Source organism: Lycorma delicatula, chromosome 1 (genome assembly GCF_047948215.1).
Source record: "Lycorma delicatula isolate Av1 chromosome 1, ASM4794821v1, whole genome shotgun sequence".
Lineage (NCBI taxonomy): Eukaryota > Metazoa > Arthropoda > Insecta > Hemiptera > Fulgoridae > Lycorma > Lycorma delicatula.
In genome coordinates, this window is record NC_134455.1 from 391,325,732 (window position 1) to 391,344,637 (window position 18,906).

Sequence of the window (18,906 nt, forward strand, 5' to 3'; positions counted from 1 at the left end):
TTTTTGACAGTAGTAAAAAAAAAAAAAATTACATGCCCCAATTTTAATTATTAATAAAAAAAGTATGTTTGAAATTATTTTCTTCATCACAGACCTATTTTGAACACTTTGTGTCATGTATTTTTTTACCAGTAAATGAACAAAATCAGTTGTTCCTTGAGTTGTTTTTTCCTGAGGAAAGAAAAATTGAACAGTATAATCAGAAAATAATTGTAATAAATTTTTCACGGTAAGAATAACAAATGATATGGATAACTGGATTGTAGGAAAAAAAATTAAGTGTTTTTGTTAACCATATATTTGGTTATTAATATAAGATCTACTTATCTAATGAACCTAAAGAAGTTTAGTTCAATGTTATCTTGAGGGTTGTGATCTGTTAAAAATTTATCAAACTGGTCAATATTTTTGGCTTTTTTTTCTAAAAAAGCCTGGATGCCTACCTTGTAATCTGGGTATTAATATACCCAGATTTGTGTAGATATATAGATTATTTAAATATAGTTTGCTTAAAATTTTTATTTGATATATTATAGAAAGAAGATAACTTGATTATTTTTCTGAATTTTTTCAGAAAATGGAAAAAGAAATGCCAATGTTTCATCAAAATAACTAGGAATCTACAGTTCTTGCACAAGAATCATTAATTAGAAAAGAAAATAATAATATTAAGAAAAGTGATTGCTTGAAAACAGATAGTGTTTTAAATGAAAAAAATGAAATATATAATGATACTGATAAGTGTAATCCAATCATGATAAATAACATTATAGATTTCAATCAACAAGATTCTGTCATTGTAAATAAATCCAAAATAGTTCAAGATAATAAGAGTCAAATTAATAATAGTAATAATATTAATGCACTTCCAGTTATAAATGATCGACCAGACTTCTATTTAGATAATCCTTGCAAGGTATGTCTTATAATTATTTATAATTAAAATATTTATAATTTATTTAAATCATTTAGTCTTCACTTATAAGTCTTTTACTCTCTAATTTAAAGTAATAAAAAAAAATATAATCTACTTAATCTTATCTAGTCAAAAGAATCATAGTTCTGAGTATAACTTTAATTTCTAAAAGGGAACTTTATAGCTTTTAGGAATTATTGTGCATTTTCATTCCGAGACTTGGTTCAGTAGCCTTTTATATCAATAAACACTTTGTGAATTTAGTTTAAAGATTACTCTTCTGAGGAAAACTGAATTCTAAAGATTAAGAGTATTTTTATCACTAGAGGTTCGTACTCCAACTAATTTGTTCAGCACAGTGTACAGTTTCTGTTTTTGTCACACTATCAAAAAGTTCTGTATAATACTTATTGAAAAAAGATCATGTGCTATTAAGTTTATGCCACTAATATTAAAACATAGTAAGAAGCAACAAATCAGTCCATGGGGTCTTTTATAGATTTTGTATGACTTCCAACATAATTTTTTTTCTTTTGCTTCCGTAATTATATTAGCTTTGTTTCTGAATTTAGTTGGTAAGAACATTTACATTTATACAAATATATGTTTTATTTTTACAGTCCTGGCATTTTTTAATTTTTGCATTTAGAAGTTATAGTAATAAAAAATTGAGGTCATTGTCTGTAGTTGCTTCTCCCATGTTGAAAAACATTCAGAATAATAGGTGAGATTGTTCTTACCACCTAATAAAACTTGTATAAAATTCAACCTCTTGACCAGGATGGATTTAATTGACAGTGGATGGTGTACCTGAAATTGTCAAGCATTAAAAATTAAAGATGCATTTCACATGAACACAAAATCATTGCGTAACTTATTCAAATTCAGTCTTTAAAGTAAGGTCTGATTTGAATTTGCTGCCTGTGTACACTATATAAATAGATGGTGCTTGCACAGCTCTGTTATTTCAATCGACAGTCAGCTGTTAACAACAATAGTTTAGTAATTTTATTAGATGTTTTTATTCATCCATGTATAATGAATGAGTGATACTATTTGTGATCCTGTAAAGTACGAGGTACAAGGAGTAATCAGATTTTTTAAAAAACAATTCTGCAGCTGAAATTCACAGGAAAATTTGTGACATTATGGGCTGAATATTATGACATTAAAGTAAGACAGTGAGACTGTTTATTGTAAAAAGGTGGATGGTGAAATGAAGAATTTAGCAGCTGGTCAATGATAACAGATGATTTGATTAAATCAAAAACTGATGAAAGAATTTGAGAAAACCGGCCTTCACAATTTTCTCTGATGTTTTATGATATTTGATTTATGAAGTTTTAACTGAAAACCCCTTTCAACTAAAAAGGGTGTCTTGCTTGTCAAATTTAGTAGTTGTGGAACTACTGTGAATGCTAATACATATTGTGAAACGTTAAAAAATGTTAGAAGAGCTATAAAAAACTAACGATGTGGAATGTTAACCCATGGGATTTAGTTTTTGCATGATGATGCCTGGCCACATACGACAAATCAAGTGGTGAGGCGATTAGAAAAATTTTGTTGAAAAATCTTAAATTATAGCTGTAAGTTAGCTCCCAGTTATTACTTCCATTTTTTTCACCTTGAACAGCAGTGGCTTGCATCACAGATATTTGATGATGATGACGAATTGATAAATGGCATTACTGCATGATTTAATTCACAGACAGCAGAGTTTCTTGAAGAAGAAATAAAGAAGCTAGTTAGTTAAACGCATGAAAAATGTGTTGAAATTGAAATCTGCTACTTAGAAAAAGTAATAAATAAATGTAGTTTTTGTGTGTAAATAGTAAAGCCTATTCATATTTTTCAGTTTTGTTTTTTACTGTTTTGAAAATGGAACTTACTTTAAAAATACACCTTGTATTTTCACCTTCTTAAAAGATCATTTCAGAATGAAGATTGTATTACTATATTGCCAACAGTGCCTCAGAATATATATATATATATATATTTTCTAGTACCTCAGAACTACTTAAAGGTTTTAATTGAAAATGCATGTATTGAATACATCAATATTGATGAGTTACTAATATCATAAATTGGTGATGAAGAGATCATTCATTAGCAACTGGTCATCTACTTCTCTTATGAATACAGATAAGGAAGATAAAAACAAATAGCGTATTATTAAAAAAAAAAGAATAATTATAAAATAAAAAAAACTATTTTAAATGCACTGAATGAAATAAACACTAATTCTTTAGAACCCTGCCTCGTTATTTAAAAAATTGTTTTAATACATAACGTGAAATAAAACAATCCTGAACTGATTTAAAAAAACAAATTGCGTAGAATTTCATATTCCATAGCCCATTATTTTATTTTTTAGTTATTTTATCATTACACCTACACTATTTATATATATATTAGATACAAAATATTATTTTTCTACTACCCATTAAATTTTTTTTTAATAATAAATAATATGTATTTAATACTCTATCGTAACAGGTTTTTATCTAATTAGTGTATTTTATCATAAAAAGTGTACTGTGTAACAATATTAATCATAGTTTTAAAAATCAGAATTTTTAGTTAGTGTGATTGCTGCTTGCAATTAGACTTTCCAATGCAAATATAATAATCAGTGACTATTACAGTATTATTTTTTTTATTTTAGGTTATTAAAATTTGTTTTTATCTTAAAAAAAAAAATCTCCTTGCTTAATTTTAAAAAACTGTTTTTTCAGATATATTGTCATTGAATTGACAAAATATAACAAACTTCAAAATATGAAATTTGGAAACTTTACAAAAAAATTAATATTAAATATTTTGTTTAATGTGATGAACAAAGTGTCTTAAGATAGAATTTTTCTAATGTAATTGGGAGTTAAGGTTTTACATCAACTACATTTGAAGGTTAAGTGTATCTGCACTATAGAAACTTTATAACGGGAGATTCAGTAATCTAAATCTGAAACACACTTTAAAACTTGTGTTAGTAGCAAATGAATTTGTGTGCTGGAAAGTAGATTTGTTAAATTCGAAATTAGTTACTGTAAACATTTAATTAAGCAATTTTCTTTATTTCACGTTAAATATCAACAAAGATTTTAAACATAATAAGTAAACTTTGAAATTTATTATAAAGGATGTATTGCAAAAGATTTCATTTTAATTCATTAATAAAATATATGACTGAAGTAATTTACTTTTTTTCTCTAATTTAATTAGGTTAGAGTATTATCATATATATTTTACAAATTCATGGATCTTCTTCTTACTACAATTAAGTAAAATGCTTACTGATTTTTACATTTAATATCTTTTTTAAATATATTTTTTTATGTGTATATATTTTTATTTTCAGTTACCACAGTTAAATACCCATAACGAACAAGATGGTGAAATAATATTTCCATTAAGTCCTTCAATATTAGAACCACCCAAAGAAAAACCCCCACCACCACCTCCATCTGAATTAAGTGATGATGATGAAACAGTTGCTCCAACTAATAAACCTGTGAGTACTTCATATTTTTTGTACAAAATTTGGTAATTAAGATGTAATGAAATCAATATTTACAAGTAGTAATAATTGGTTGTGAACTTAATGTAGAGTGGTTTACATTCTGGCTTCTAGATTACATGGTTTTGGGTTTAATTCTTGTTAAGGGATTACGTTTTTTAATTGATCTATTCTATTTTTTATTAAATCTAATATAAAACACCAAGGTTTGAGATTATAATACTTATAATTAAGAAAAAATACCTTTTGGTAAGTGTTTTTGAAGTGGTGGTCATACATTGATTTTAATAATTTTTTATATTTTTCTCACACATTTTTATTTTGAATTTAGTCAGGCAGTTTACTTGTAACCCAAAGTAAAGTAGAAATAATTTTTTTTGAATCATTAAAATTTCAACTTTGTGATGATTACAATATATAGTGACCCAGTTTTGTTACATAGACCTAATTTGTAATAAGATAAACTTATATAAAATAAACGCATGTGCAGTCTACTTTGCATTAAAACTTAATTGTATGAATATTTCTACACTTAGATGTTGAGGGTTATTATTGCTCTTTTACTGAAGAATGAAAAAACTGGAGTATTGTAAAAAAATACAAAATAATGTTATAAATGAATACAATATTGTAATAAGTTTTAAAGGGTATGAATAGAGAAAGAAATTAAATGAACCATACTGCACAAGAATTTAAATTAACTGAATTAATTCCAGTAATTTTTTATTGTACTGTACAAAAGTTATAGAGATCGAAATGAGGGGTAAATCATATCACTTATTGTAAAAAAACTTACATGATAAAAGCACTTACTGATGCACTTTCATTGAGCAGAAATGAGTTAAAACTAATACCCGCAATTTCTTCTTTGCCAGATTTTTTTGAAGCAGTGGCCTCTTTGTCCATGCACAAATTATAGGAATCCTCTTTATCCACAATTTATTGATCAAGGTATTACCATGGTTACTTTTGATCCGTACAACCAGATCCTGAGAAGTTTCTTTTATTATCCATAGGGAATACATTTATTGATTCGTGATATTACCTATATAATTATTATTATGTACCAATCAGAATAAAATATTTATAGCAACTAATGAAACAAAGAAAAATATAGAAAACTGCAGACATTATGAAGCACTTCTTTGCATTTTATCAATAATTTACCTATCCTATTGATATTTAGATGAAATTAAGTTACATCCCCAAAAAATTCTTGTTTGCTATTTATTATTTTTCTGCTTGAAGAGATTTTACTTTATGAAGGGGAAGGGAAGTAAAAATTATAAAATTAATGGTTCAGATTTTTGAGTTAAGAAGGTCCAAATTATCAAGGTTTGACTTGTAAAACCAGTTTTTTTCTTAATGACAAAACTATGATTGAATTTATTATTTGATTTTCTTTTATTGCTTTTAAGGTATCCATTTATCTACTCTCTTTCTAAATTACAATAACTGATATTATAATTTTGATGGAGAAAATTTGATTTCAGTATACTCTGTTAAATAAGTATCCAATAAAAGTAATTTGATATTGTTATTTGCAACAGTAGCTAGTTTTTTTCTTGTCTTCAGTCATTTGACTGGTTTGATGCAGCTCTTCAAGATTCCCTATCTAGTGCTAGTCGTTTCATTTCGGTATACCCCCTTCATCCTACATCCCTAACAATTTGTTTTACATATTCCAAATGTTGCCTGCCTGCACAATTTTTTCCTTTTACCTGTCCCTCCAATATTAAAGCAACTATTCCAAGATGCCTTAGTAAGTGGCCTATAAGTCTGTCTCTTCTTTTAACTATATTACAAATGCTTCTTTCTTCATCGATTTGCCACAACACCTCTTCATTTGTCACTTTACCCACCCATCTGATTTTTAACTTTCTGCTATAGCACTGTATTTAAATTAATTTTAGATGTAAAAAATTATATTTCTAACTGAAGGCTCGTTTCATCTATGCTTTTCGGCATTTTATATCGCTCCTTCTTCATCCATCTTTAGTAATTTTACTTCCAAAATTTACTAAATAACAAAATTCTTCTACCTCCATAATCTTTTCTCCTCCTACTTTCACATTCAGTGGTCCATCTTCATTATTTCTACTACATTTCATTACTTTTGTTTTGTTCTTGTTTATTTTCATGCGGTAGTTCATGCGTAGGACTTCATCCATGATGTTCATTGTTTCTTCTAAATCCTTTTTACTCTCAGCTAGAATTACTATATCATCAGCAAATTGTATCATCTTTATTTTTTCACCTTGTACTGTTACGCCGAAATTTAGAAGTCTAAATAGCTAGTAATCTAGTTCAAAAACCCATTTTTACAAACAATGGCTGGTTATTGAACAATTGTTTGGAACTCATGTGATTATATTAACTGAAAATAATTTTATATAAATCATATAGTGAGTAATGTATCATGGTTTAGAATTGAGTGATATTTCTCTCAGGGTGTTCTAACTGTTACTGTACATATTGAATTTAAATACACATTATTTGGCTTAGAACACTGAAAAAGTCGAACATTATATATATTTTTTCATTTGATAGTCTGCTCTGTTAACTTAAAATGAATCTTCTCGGTTAAAGGAATTACACTGCTGATAAGTTGATTTATTAAAAATGTGGTACAAATTTTTTTTCTCCCTTTTCTACTGCTGTTGCTATTAACTAAATACAAGTATCTTTTACTGAGCTAGCCAAATTAAAACTCCACTCTTCATTTCTTTACTTTTTGATTACGTACTGTAACCAGTTTAGGCAAATGGTGTAACTAGATGATGATTTTGGTTGTCTTTTATCCATACCATTTTATATTCACTGAACACAAAATAACCTGAGATAGTACAGAGCTAGTGAAATCTTACTGCAATGTACTTTTTAGGTCTTTTCACAACATTTTTATATAAGTCAATAATTTCATATAAAGATAAATTTACTTTTACCATTTACAAAAGAAAACTAACTTTTAAAAATAATTAATAACCTTAATCCCTCTCTTCACAATGAAGTCACAAAAAAAATTCTCAGATTTAACCAAAGAACACTGTCACTCATATTGTGAAATGGAATTCACTTGTGATATACAAGTCTACAAATACTTGTTGGTATTTATTTTCAATGGCTGAAATTTGCCAGTGGAACTGTTTCCTATGCTCTTCACTGATGGCACTGAGATTGTTTTGAAAGAAATCCAGGTATGAATCCAAGAAATGAATTTTTAGGGACATATTACATCCCAAATGTTTGTATGACCATAATAATTAACCTGCAATGTCACAGTAGTTGAGGATTTATAACTTCCTAAAAAGGTTTAGAAAACACTTTTAAATGACCTTTATGCTGATTTTTTTTACTTAACCTTAACCACTGTTTGAATTGTTTATCTCTCAACAGCGTTTTTATTTGGGGTCACACAAAAATTCTTTCCTAGATTTTAGTGTCACTTACATGAGGAAATTTTTCTTTCAAATAATGAAATCCAGCCCCATTTTTATCCATTGTCTTAACAAAGTTAAGACAATGTTAAGTGAAGCCCTAATTTTATATTGAGAGGAAATAGAAGAATCATTTCAGGTTAATCATTTTCATTTTCACTGGAGGATGTGTAACATTTTTCTGTCCAGGTGTAAGTGGCTCACGCTTTGGCTATTCATTCCTAATATGATTGTTCTGTCTTGTCCCTGCTTTCCCATTCGTACAAAAACAAAAAAAAAGTGGTATAGCTGAATTGCAAACCCATTAATAATGCAACAGCTTTTAAATTGTAATATATTGTTAAACAGTACTTGGAATGAATTTTTTCTAACAGAATTTTCATATCGTCATAAGCTTCTTCTTATTAGCTGCATAAGCTACTGGGAAAGAAGGAAATTTGTTGCCATTGTGCAAAAGGATAGATACCCTTTAAACTAGTTTTTGAAGAATCAGTTTAACCATTCTGTAGTTATGAACATAACATAATTATAATTTAGTTCATACATAGAGTTATGAGTGTAAAAAGAATTATGTAGAGTTATGAAGTGTATCCGTGATGACACAGATATTGTTACAGTAGACTAAACCTTTTTCTTCAGAATATAAATCTTGAAATATTCTTCTGTTGACTACAAAAGAAATAGACTTTAGTGTCAGTATGGAGAAGATTCTAAGCTTTAGACCTGCATCCCAAAAGCTGTGTTTGTTTCTTTGACAAGGTCAAATTTCAAATCCAGAACAACAATTCACTCTGAGTTATCAGATGAGGTTCATGGGAAGAAGATCATCTAGTTCCTTATGATAGCTCACATTCCAATTCACCTTCAGTGTTAGATGTGCTGGAGGATGCAACACAAGTAAGGTCTCAACATAGTGTTATAGCAAACAGTAAATTCAGGTATGCTACTGTTTGGATTTTCTACTTATTCCTTTTATTTTTATAATACAGAGAAAAATAGTCTTGTGGTTCACACTACATTATCAGTATGATAAAACTCATGTGCCAATTATCCTAACCCAGTCTATCAGATATTTCACACAGGTTGAACAGGAGATCTGATAGGCCCAGTTCTTATCTTGATTCCCAGTCTTACAGCCAAGAGTTACAGCATTCAAGTCCTAGTAAAGTCAGTTATTTTTACACGGATTTGAATACTAGGTCGTGGATACCAGTGTTCTTTGGTGGTTAGGTTTCAATTAACCACACATCTCAGGAATGGTCGAGCTTTGTAATTTCTTTCCACTAACACTTAACATTTTTTCTTGATGATGCTGCTGTTGAAGTTGTAAATGCTGTTGAGATTGCATTCTAACTTGTTGCGGTTGTACAGACACTCTCTGTTGTGAATCAACATTTTGAGCAACTACAGCCATATCATTTCTAGAAATTTAAAAAAGAAATTGATAAAAAACTGTTTACAAATAAATATATAAAAATAAAATTTTTGGTTACCAGTGTTCTTTGTTGGTTGGGTTTTAAATTAACACACACCTCAGGAATGGTCAGCCTGAGTCTGTTCAAGACTACACATTTACTGGTACATTCACGCATATATTGACGATTCGCTAATGACTTTAATTGTTGTTGCGACCATGAATAAAAATATTTTTTTAAATTTTAAAAATGAAGCTATCATTTTTAATACAATCACACAAACAAAAAAATAAGTAGACATAAAAGCTAATATACTATATTATACAGTTTTCAAAGTTTAGGAAAACTTTCACACAGTCAATATTTTTTGACTCTATGGCCTATGAACAGACATAAATCATAAATCAACCAGTACTGACAATTTAAAATCACTGCCAGATTAATTAAAGCTAGGATAAGACCAGAAGCTGAAGGTATGATACTGAAATTTTTGAGATAAGCTGTTTAAAACCTTTTTGTCAAAATAACTTTTAGATGACTTTTTGATCTTAGTAATAATTTTCCAATTCATAATGGCTGATACTTACTTTCCTAATCATATCCATATATCTATATCTCATCACCAGTTATCCAGTTATTAAAAGGTTTCATGACAAACATGACAGGCAAATAAGAATATATGATTGTCTTTCTGTTTTTGGAATGAACTTGATGGCAACATGATACATTTCTAATTTTTCAGGTGGGGGTTTGTGACATAAATCCAACAAAATTTCAGTTTCTTCTGCTATCTTATGAATTGTTAAATATCAATTTGACCTCACCAAATTGTTCAGTTGGGCACCATAGACTTGTCCATTGACATTGATAACCTTCCCGGATGAGCATCATCTTTAATAGATACGCAACCATTTTTAAAATGCCTGAAACACTTGTGTTTGTGTGTGGATGCGCGCATTTGTGTATACACACATTGTGTTTGCCTCAGAAAGTTCTCCTCAAAAGTCTCTTTTACTATTATGCGTATTTCAGTAAAACTTTTACCGGGCTTACCACAGATAACTCATTGTAGCTCTTTGTTTGTATAAGTCACTCATTGAAAAAATCATATCAACACCAAATAACACCCCAAATACTATGCCAAAACTAATTGTAGGCACATGTAGGTGGTGGGGGATTGAATATTACTTCCAAAACTATGCATGATACCAACTGAACATCTCAAAATATTTGTATGAGCACCAGAGATAAAAGTCTGATCATTTTCTGAACAGACCTCATATTATCATAAAAAAACTTTTTAAGTAAAATTAAGTTTTATAAATTAATTAAATTTTTTTGTGCAATATCTTTGTTAATTAACTAGACAAATGTTAGTATACCTTCTTCTATTATTGTTAATAGTTTGGCTTGAATCAGGATTGTTTTTTATTCTATTTTGGACTCATTGTGTAAGTGTCTGTATAATAGAATCAGGTAAAGGTTTGTCACTACAAGGTGGCATACCAGATCCATGTACCCGCTGTTGTCCTTGTGGAAGTGATTGTGTTGGTGGACTTGCCCATTGCTGAGGTTGTTGCTGTTTCTGCTGACAGCTTGGTTGTTGCTGTTGTTGCCATCCGGCTTCTCTTATAGGTGCAATGTACTGTTGACCAGGATAAGCGCTTGGATGTGGAGGTGCTGGTCTTCTTGGTGGAACAGCTGCTTGTCTTTGTTGAAGTTCCGTAATTCTTCTATGTTCTGCTTCCTGTAAAGTTGAATGAATTAAATTTTGTAGGTAAATAAATTTTTAAAAAGTTTAATATTAAGGGACTACTTTAATGTAGTGATTTTGAAAATAGATCTGTATCAATAAAAGTAAATTTCAGCAACTGCTATTAGCTGTTGTTTTAAATTTCAATTAATCCAACTATATTGTTCTTTCATTTTTTAGCAAGTACTGATATGGTAATTCATTTTAAAAATTTCAAATAACATAATCTTTTCTACATAAATATAATCTAATAATTTTCTCTCTATAATTTTTGACTCTTCTTTTAGTATTATAGAACAGTTTAAAAACCTACAAGAAAGAAACTATTCCAAAAATAAAACAAACTTCTTAAAAAACCAACCAAAGAAATCCAATAAGAAAAAAGAAAATAATACTTAATAATTTTTTTTTTTAATTTTGACTTATTAAAAGTTGGCACCAAATTAAAATCAACTATCCCCTTATTAACCCTTATTTTGTAATAAAAAAATAAAAGTAAAAGAGAAATGGCATAAAACATTGCATACTAATGAACTTGAACTACGACTCACAGAAATGTAGAAATCTTTGTTTATGCCCATGAAGTTTCCCAAAAATCAATATAACAGAAAAACAAAAAATCACAGAAAAACAATATCATAAAAAAAAAAATAAGTTAATTTTTTTCTTCTAAGTGTACCAAACTGCAGTTTTTCAGCAATATAAAAATATTAATAAAAAAAATAAGTACTATTCAGAAAAATAATTCTGTAGAAATTTTTGCATTGTTTCTTGAACTAGTTGGTGTCTTTTTGGTGGATGTACTCAAAAATCTGATCTATGGTTGATCTACTCAAAAATTTGTTTAATTTCAGGGAAAAGAAAAAATTAATTGATACCAGATCCATTTATATTGTACAAATGATTGTCCAGTACCTATAATCAAAACCTTTGCAATTGTTTACCTTGCCCTGTAAAATATGAGGATGCAAATTTTACAGCTAATGTCAACAGTTCTATACATCCTGCTGCAGCTTTTTTAAGATTTTGAAATACTTTTTTTCTACTGATGATTTCTCTTTGATGCAGATAACACTGATAAACATAATTTTTGTTTCCTAACATGTGATGCATGATTTTAATCTCTTTTTTAATGCTGAAAACATATGAATTCAGAATCTTTCTATCACCCACCAGTTTTGAAAAATTTTTTAATTTCAATTAAAGGATTTTTTTTTCATTTTTCAACATATAGTTAGCATTTTAAGCTCCTATATAGTATTTTATTAGCTCATTTGTTATTGTTTAACTTTGTAAACATAAGTTTTAAGCTTTAAATAAACAATACTAGAAAAAGAATTAAATCATATCAAAATCACATATTATGACATCATATCTAATAATGAAGAGTGAGCCTTCATGGACAAGGTTAATCGTGTCTGTCGAGGTCAAAACATGTAGCTGAAAACACAGCTGTGTTGTTTGTATTAAACACTGGATTTAGGAACGAATTAATTTTGTTCAGTCTTAATTTTGTTAACAGTGCAGAGTCAAAATGCCTCGAAATTGTGTAAATGATGTGGATGCCTTTTGTTATGTATGTGGTGAGTTTATGTAAAATCAAATAGGAAAAAACATTATACCTTTAATTAAAAAAGCATATCATTTGTACTTTCAGTGTAAAATTGGTGATCAGGATAAGATGTGGGCTCCTCATAAAGTATACACTAATTGTTCTGTATATTTAAGAGGATGACTGAAAGGTACACGGAAGGCTTTGCCATTTGGTGTACCTATGGTTAGATGTGAACCAAAGGATCATGTAACCAATTGTTACTTTTGGTTAACAAGTGTGCTGGAATTTCTAAAAATCTAAACATACTGTAAAATATCCCACATTGCAATCTACAATCAGGCCTGTACCTCACAGTGAAATTATTCCAGTTCCTGAGCCAACTATGAATGTGTTTTGAAAGCAGTGAAAAAAAAAACAAAGCATATCATATTTAATATGTACATTAACTAATATTTGTATCCTATTAAAATTTTATGTATTATTCAATGTTTTCAAATTTATATAAACATAAAAATGAACATACTTTACATATTTTAAATATTAATTATTTAAAGAGGGTTCTATTTATACAATTAAAATAAAACCATATAAATAAATACAGTATGAAACGGCAAATAAAACTATCGGTACAATTGATCTATAAATCTATATGAACTATAAATTGATTTTAAATCTTGGAAAATGATAGTATCAAGTAAATGATATGATGTAATTCTTCTATATTTTTAAATAAAAAGTGTAAAATTTGAATCTATATTTATTAAGTATCATTGTTGAATAGAAATCGCTTATCAAACTGATGCAATTTTTTTTTAAAGATTACTAATTCACCATATAAGTTTCTAACTTATGTATATGAAATCAATAACATGTGAAAAATGCCATAACTGACCAAGATTCAAACTTAGAATCTTCCAGATAAGCAGAAATGATACCTCTCTCTCTCTTGAGGAGGGCAGCGATTTAAAACAAGATTACAAATTTTATTAACAAAAATAAATAATTTTTGTAAATCTTAAAATTAAGAAACTCTAACATTTACAATTATGTACAATCATATATATAAAAAAAAAAATTAATGACTCCATAAATTATTTTTGTTGATGTTAAAATTATGAGAGTTCTTTTCTGTTTTGAATGCCAGTAATCTATATTACGGAGTCCCACTTTTAATGGCAAATCAATAATTAATAATCAAATTGATTTACAGATTTTAAATTAATAAATTAAGATTAATACAATATTTTTCTGGTAGTATTAAAAATTCAGTTTGCTTATTTATTATGTTTATTTATCAATTAATTTTTTTAGTATTGAATTACTTAATGTAGCCATAAGACAGTAGTAGTAGTAGTGTTGTGTACTCAGTATTTTTCTATTCTGTTGAAATATTAATTAAACATTAGTTTAAATAGATTTCATATTTTAATATAATAATTTTTGTCTACATTTACAATAATTTTTATATTCATAGAAAATAACATAAATGTTTAATAAATAAGAACAAAAAGGGTTAAATTTGTAATAAAAAAAACACACTGAAATTTTTTATGTAAAAAAAACAGTAATTAAAAAAACTTATTACAGATACCATAATGTGATTAACACATTTTGTAATGTAAAAAAAAATACATTTATCTCAAGTGTTGTAAAAATTTTTTATTAAAAGTAAAAATTAAATTTGTTTTTATATAGAGTACAATTATCTACCTTTCTTAGCTTTATCATAATTAAATCATATGCTGACATGTTTAGGATATATTCCATTTTCAAAACTCGTACTCACTTTAATTATGATGAAGCTAAGAAATGATAATTGTATTCAATATAAAAATTATGATGATCTTAGCAGAAAATATTTCAATAATAATAGAAATTAGATTAATAAAAATTATTGTTAATAATTATATAAATACTGAGATTTAAGACATTATATTAGAAATTAATTCATCAGTAAAAAAAAAGTCTTTATTAAAAATAATAGTACTTTGTACATATTATTTATATGTAATATTCAGTATTTAATTAATTACTATTTTATACTAAATAAGTGGTTAAATGTTAACTTTATCAACATAAGAAAGTTGTATTTTTTTTCTAGTAAGGCACCGATTCTAATGTACACTACAGTAAAAGAAGACATCTAAATATTGAAAAAAATTTACTGGAATTGTATTTGCAATGTTTGTAAATAACGCATACAATAATAGAATTTATGTATTATTAACCAAAGAGTGACAAGTATGAAAAATTTGTATCAAATACTAAACATGTGTAATACTAACCTGTATTAACCAGTGTTGATAATTATAATTTTCTTGTTTAGGCTTTCTCTTTGTCTGAATCCACGTATCTGTTGAAATAAGTCTAGATCTTGGAGCTGCGCTTAATGCTTGTAACGTCTGTCTGGTCATTTGCTGTGGACTTGATGTCCTAATAATACAAGAAAATAATTATCCATTTTATACCCATTAGTTTTAAAAAGCTTCAAATGTTATTTTTTGTTAATTTACATTCAAACATGCACATTTAAATTTAATGCAATTTAATGTTTTTTGTCTTGTTTTTTTTAGTAAATATTAACTTACACGAAACCAAAATTATAATAATAAAAGAATAATTAATATTAACATTTAATAAATAAAACATTATCTTACTCTGAAATGCTTTTTTCATTATTTTCCATGTTGGTAAAACTCATTGCTAAATATACATGTTCCTAATTCAGATTTATAATAGAAGCTACAGAAAACTCACATAATTATTCTAAATAAACGGCAGTTAAAATAAAAGTGTAGGTTTAATTAAAATATATATATACTTAAGACTTTTTAAAGAAGAGTTATGAATAAGTTTACTGTCTGATGATTAAAACAAACTGTTCTATTCATACGGTTAATCAAATAAATTACTATATGAATATAGTACATCATTTATCATATAAAATCACCATTCAGAATTACTTTAAGAAATAAAACTGCACTCATTTCATTCAATTCATTAAAATAAATACATCAAGAGTTGCATTAAGTCTGGACAAAGGAGGCTGTATCCTATCTATATGTCTGCTTATATAATTTTTTATATTTAAAAAATAAATACAAAAGCACACAAATTTTTATTTCAAAATAAGAAAAATACTTTTAAAAATCAATTTCAAAATTAAAATTCATACATCATCATTATATAATAATAAATAAATTAAAAAAATATATATATATATAATAAAATACACATAAATCATTACACCACACACATCTAATGAATAATGGTGCTAAAGAGGCATAATCTTAGAATTATGAACCTTTCTTTTTTCTGTTTAGCCTCCGGCAATTATCTTTCAGATAATACTTCAGAGGATGATATATATAAGTGTAAATGAAATGTAGTCTTGTACAGTCTCAGTTCGACCATTCCTGAGATGTGTGATTAATTGGAACCCAACCACCAAAGAACACACTGACATCAACAATCTAGTATTCAAATCCATGTAAAAATAACTGACTTTAATAGGACTTCAATGCTGGAACTCTCAACTTCCAAATCAGCTGATTTGGGAAGATGCATTCACTACTAGACCAACCCGGTGGGCTAGAATTATGAACCTAATAACTTTTATTCTCACTCTAGGAGCCTTGAAATAAAACAAAAATTTAACAAGATATGTAAATTTACAAGCTCTTAATACTTTATTTTAATGTAGTCAGTTGTTAATGTTTAAGAAAAACATCACTTAAACTGGTGTTATTCAGAACAGTGGTTGATGCTAATACTATATTTCTTTTGTATGGTTATTTGGTAAAACTATATAAAATTTTGATGTTTTTTCTTGAACTACTAATCCAAAAAAAAATAGGCTTTTAATTTACAAATTACACCTGAAAAGGAATAATTCTTTTGAATGATGAAATCTGCTCAAAATACACATGAAATTATTCAAACGTCAGTTCAGGAGAAATTTCCGTATCCACCTTACAATCCTGATCTCATAACATTAGATAATTTTTTGTTTAAAATAGCACCAAGTTTGGTAACAATGAGCGAGTTAAGAATGCGAACAGCTCAGCCACTGAGTGAACAATTCTTTACTACTAGAATAAGAAAGCTCACAAAAAGACGGAACAAACATCTAAATGTAGCTGAGGGGTTATGTTGAAAAGTGGTGTTAATTTCATTGTCATCAAATAAATAATAATTTTTCTAGTCAGTTGTCTCTTTACTTATTGAACAACCCTTATTATCACCACTGAAAAAATAGTTATAATTGTCACAAAAATATTAACAGAATGAGAATATATTTGAGTACTAAGAGACTACTTATCAATGTGTATAAAGATAAAAATGTCAGGAATATAATAAGTTTTATTTACCACACACAACAATGAACACCAAGACCAAAACAAGATTTTTAAATGAACTATATTTTTAAACCTATATGGATAAATGTATCCATTTTTTGTTTATTTTTTCAAAATTGAAAAACTGATGAGTTCACCCATCAAAATGAGCAAATGGGATACTTCTGTTGTAAATTAAATTTTATAAGATAATAAATTAGTAATATATGTTTTTAATGCAAGAAATATTAAAAGTTTTCATACTTTATATTAAGTGGTTACTATTCTTTAACAACAGCTTATGAAACTAAATACAAAGGTAAAATGAAAAAAAAAACAATGAAAAGAAGAAAATGAAATTATAAGTAATACATTTAATGAAAAAATAATCCTGTAGTAATTATATTAATCTTCAGGAACTCATATAGAAAGTTTAAAACGACTACTTGTGCATTGTGACAATTTTTAGTAAATATTGCATTCATTTTAGTGTAAATCAAAGACACGTACTTAAAAGAGATTGATATGATGGTAAAATTTTATTTCTTAATAAAAAATTTAGGTCCCATTTGACCAAATGATGTTCATATCATCAAAATTATATTGTAATCTAATGTACAACTACTAAAATAGTTCATAAAACATTTTTACTTAGTTCAATATTCCAACGTGATATCGATACTTGCATGTTATATTTTATTCAAAATTCTGACATGTTTCCAACTAAATTCCAGTTTCTTGGAAAATATGAATTTTATGTGAAATCTGGTAACAACATATTATGCACAAGAAACAAATTAAGGAATACAAAAGAAAAAACACTTTTGTGCTTAAAACATACAAAAAATCAAACCTGTTGTACAAAATACAACAGCGCAAGTTCCTGATTGTTAAAGAAAAACAATTTTAGCAGGATGACTGCTAAAAATATTTCTGGTTTGCAGTCGTAGATAATTTATTTTAATAACTATACTATAATATTTTTATTTAATTTTTTCTCTGTACTAGCTGATTATTTAGATGCATTTACTGATAAAACTCCAAGACTTCTTCATTAAGAATTAATGTTCTAATGCAGTTGGAAGTCTTAACATAATTTCACTAATTTCTAATTAAATTATTATTGTTGTTAAAATTGTTAAATTATTAGAGGAATAAAATAAGGCAAAATATATATAGTAACTGTGTTTAAAAGAAATATTCGTACAACACTGAGAAAATTAATTACAAAAATATAAATATTGTTTTAAAGAAATAAGATTCTTAATAGACAACAAACATTTAAAAAATTAAAAAATGAAATATAATTGAGAATTAACTAACCTTTTTACAGGTTTGTCCTGATGGCGGATTGATTCTCTTGGCATTACAAGAGGCTTTGCTGGTGGAATAGGTGGTGGTGGTCATGTGTGGCGAGGAGGTGGCTCTTGTTGTAAATCTGGCATAGATCTGCGATAATCATGATTAGTATTGGTGTATAGTGTTGATTCTGCAGGATTTAAATTTTGCTGTGATACATCTTGAAGTGAAGCAGCCTATTGCTGTTGTAATAACAATGATTCTCTTTGGCGAGTTAGTTCTTCTTGTTCTCTTTCTAGACGCTCTCTTTCTGATATTAATAATTCCTATAAGAAATTTTAAAAATAACACTAAAAAGTATGAAGAGGAGGTGCAAAATAAATAAATAATTTTTTTGACTAATTTAAAAAAATAGGTAGTTGAAAAGTAAGAGAGAATTATTAGTACATTGCTAGAGGAAACAATCTCTAATAGATAAAATTGTACTTTATAAGTAAACATTTTTATTACCACTAAATTACAATAAAAGTAGATAGTTTGAAAAGTAAAGTAAGCTGAAATGGAAGCTTTAGAAATGGATGCAGAATATCTTTGGGAAAAGGAGCTTCTGGATAGGGGCAAAAGGACTGTTGATGGCTAAACGGATCCTAATTGAAAGAAATATAATATGTTTC

General features: G+C 27.4%; 2 protein-coding genes across 5 annotated transcripts in view; one reads left to right on the forward strand and one right to left on the reverse strand.

Moving 5' to 3' along the window:
• The window catches only part of LOC142317359 (uncharacterized), an 82,016-nt gene extending 63,469 nt beyond the window's left edge, over positions 1-18,547 (reverse strand). For 3 of the 4 annotated variants that reach the window (XM_075353847.1, XM_075353846.1, XM_075353845.1), the window contains exons 1-3: positions 18,257-18,547; positions 14,882-15,029; positions 10,795-11,035 (exon numbers count right to left, since the gene is read on the reverse strand). In XM_075353847.1, coding sequence (XP_075209962.1) covers positions 10,795-11,035; positions 14,882-15,029; positions 18,257-18,300 — 433 coding nt within the window. In that variant the 5' untranslated portion in view covers positions 18,301-18,547. The remainder of the gene's footprint in view (positions 1-10,794; positions 11,036-14,881; positions 15,030-18,256) is intronic. The other variant, XM_075353848.1, reaches the window with a different exon arrangement.
• LOC142318545 (uncharacterized) lies at positions 581-4,466 on the forward strand. The gene is made up of 2 exons (XM_075355104.1): positions 581-916; positions 4,278-4,466. The coding sequence occupies exons 1-2, from the start codon at positions 755-757 to the stop codon at positions 4,464-4,466; spliced, it is 351 nt and encodes a 116-aa protein (XP_075211219.1). The 5' UTR covers positions 581-754.
• Positions 18,548-18,906: the final 359 nt, after the last annotated feature.

Bases quoted from the DNA above. Each gene is read 5' to 3' on its own strand.
- LOC142318545 (XM_075355104.1), top strand. From the start codon at position 755: ATGATAAATAACATTATAGATTTCAATCAACAAGATTCTGTCATTGTA. The intron at 917-4,277 runs GTATGTCTTATA...TTTTATTTTCAG, and splicing joins ATTTAGATAATCCTTGCAAG to TTACCACAGTTAAATACCCA.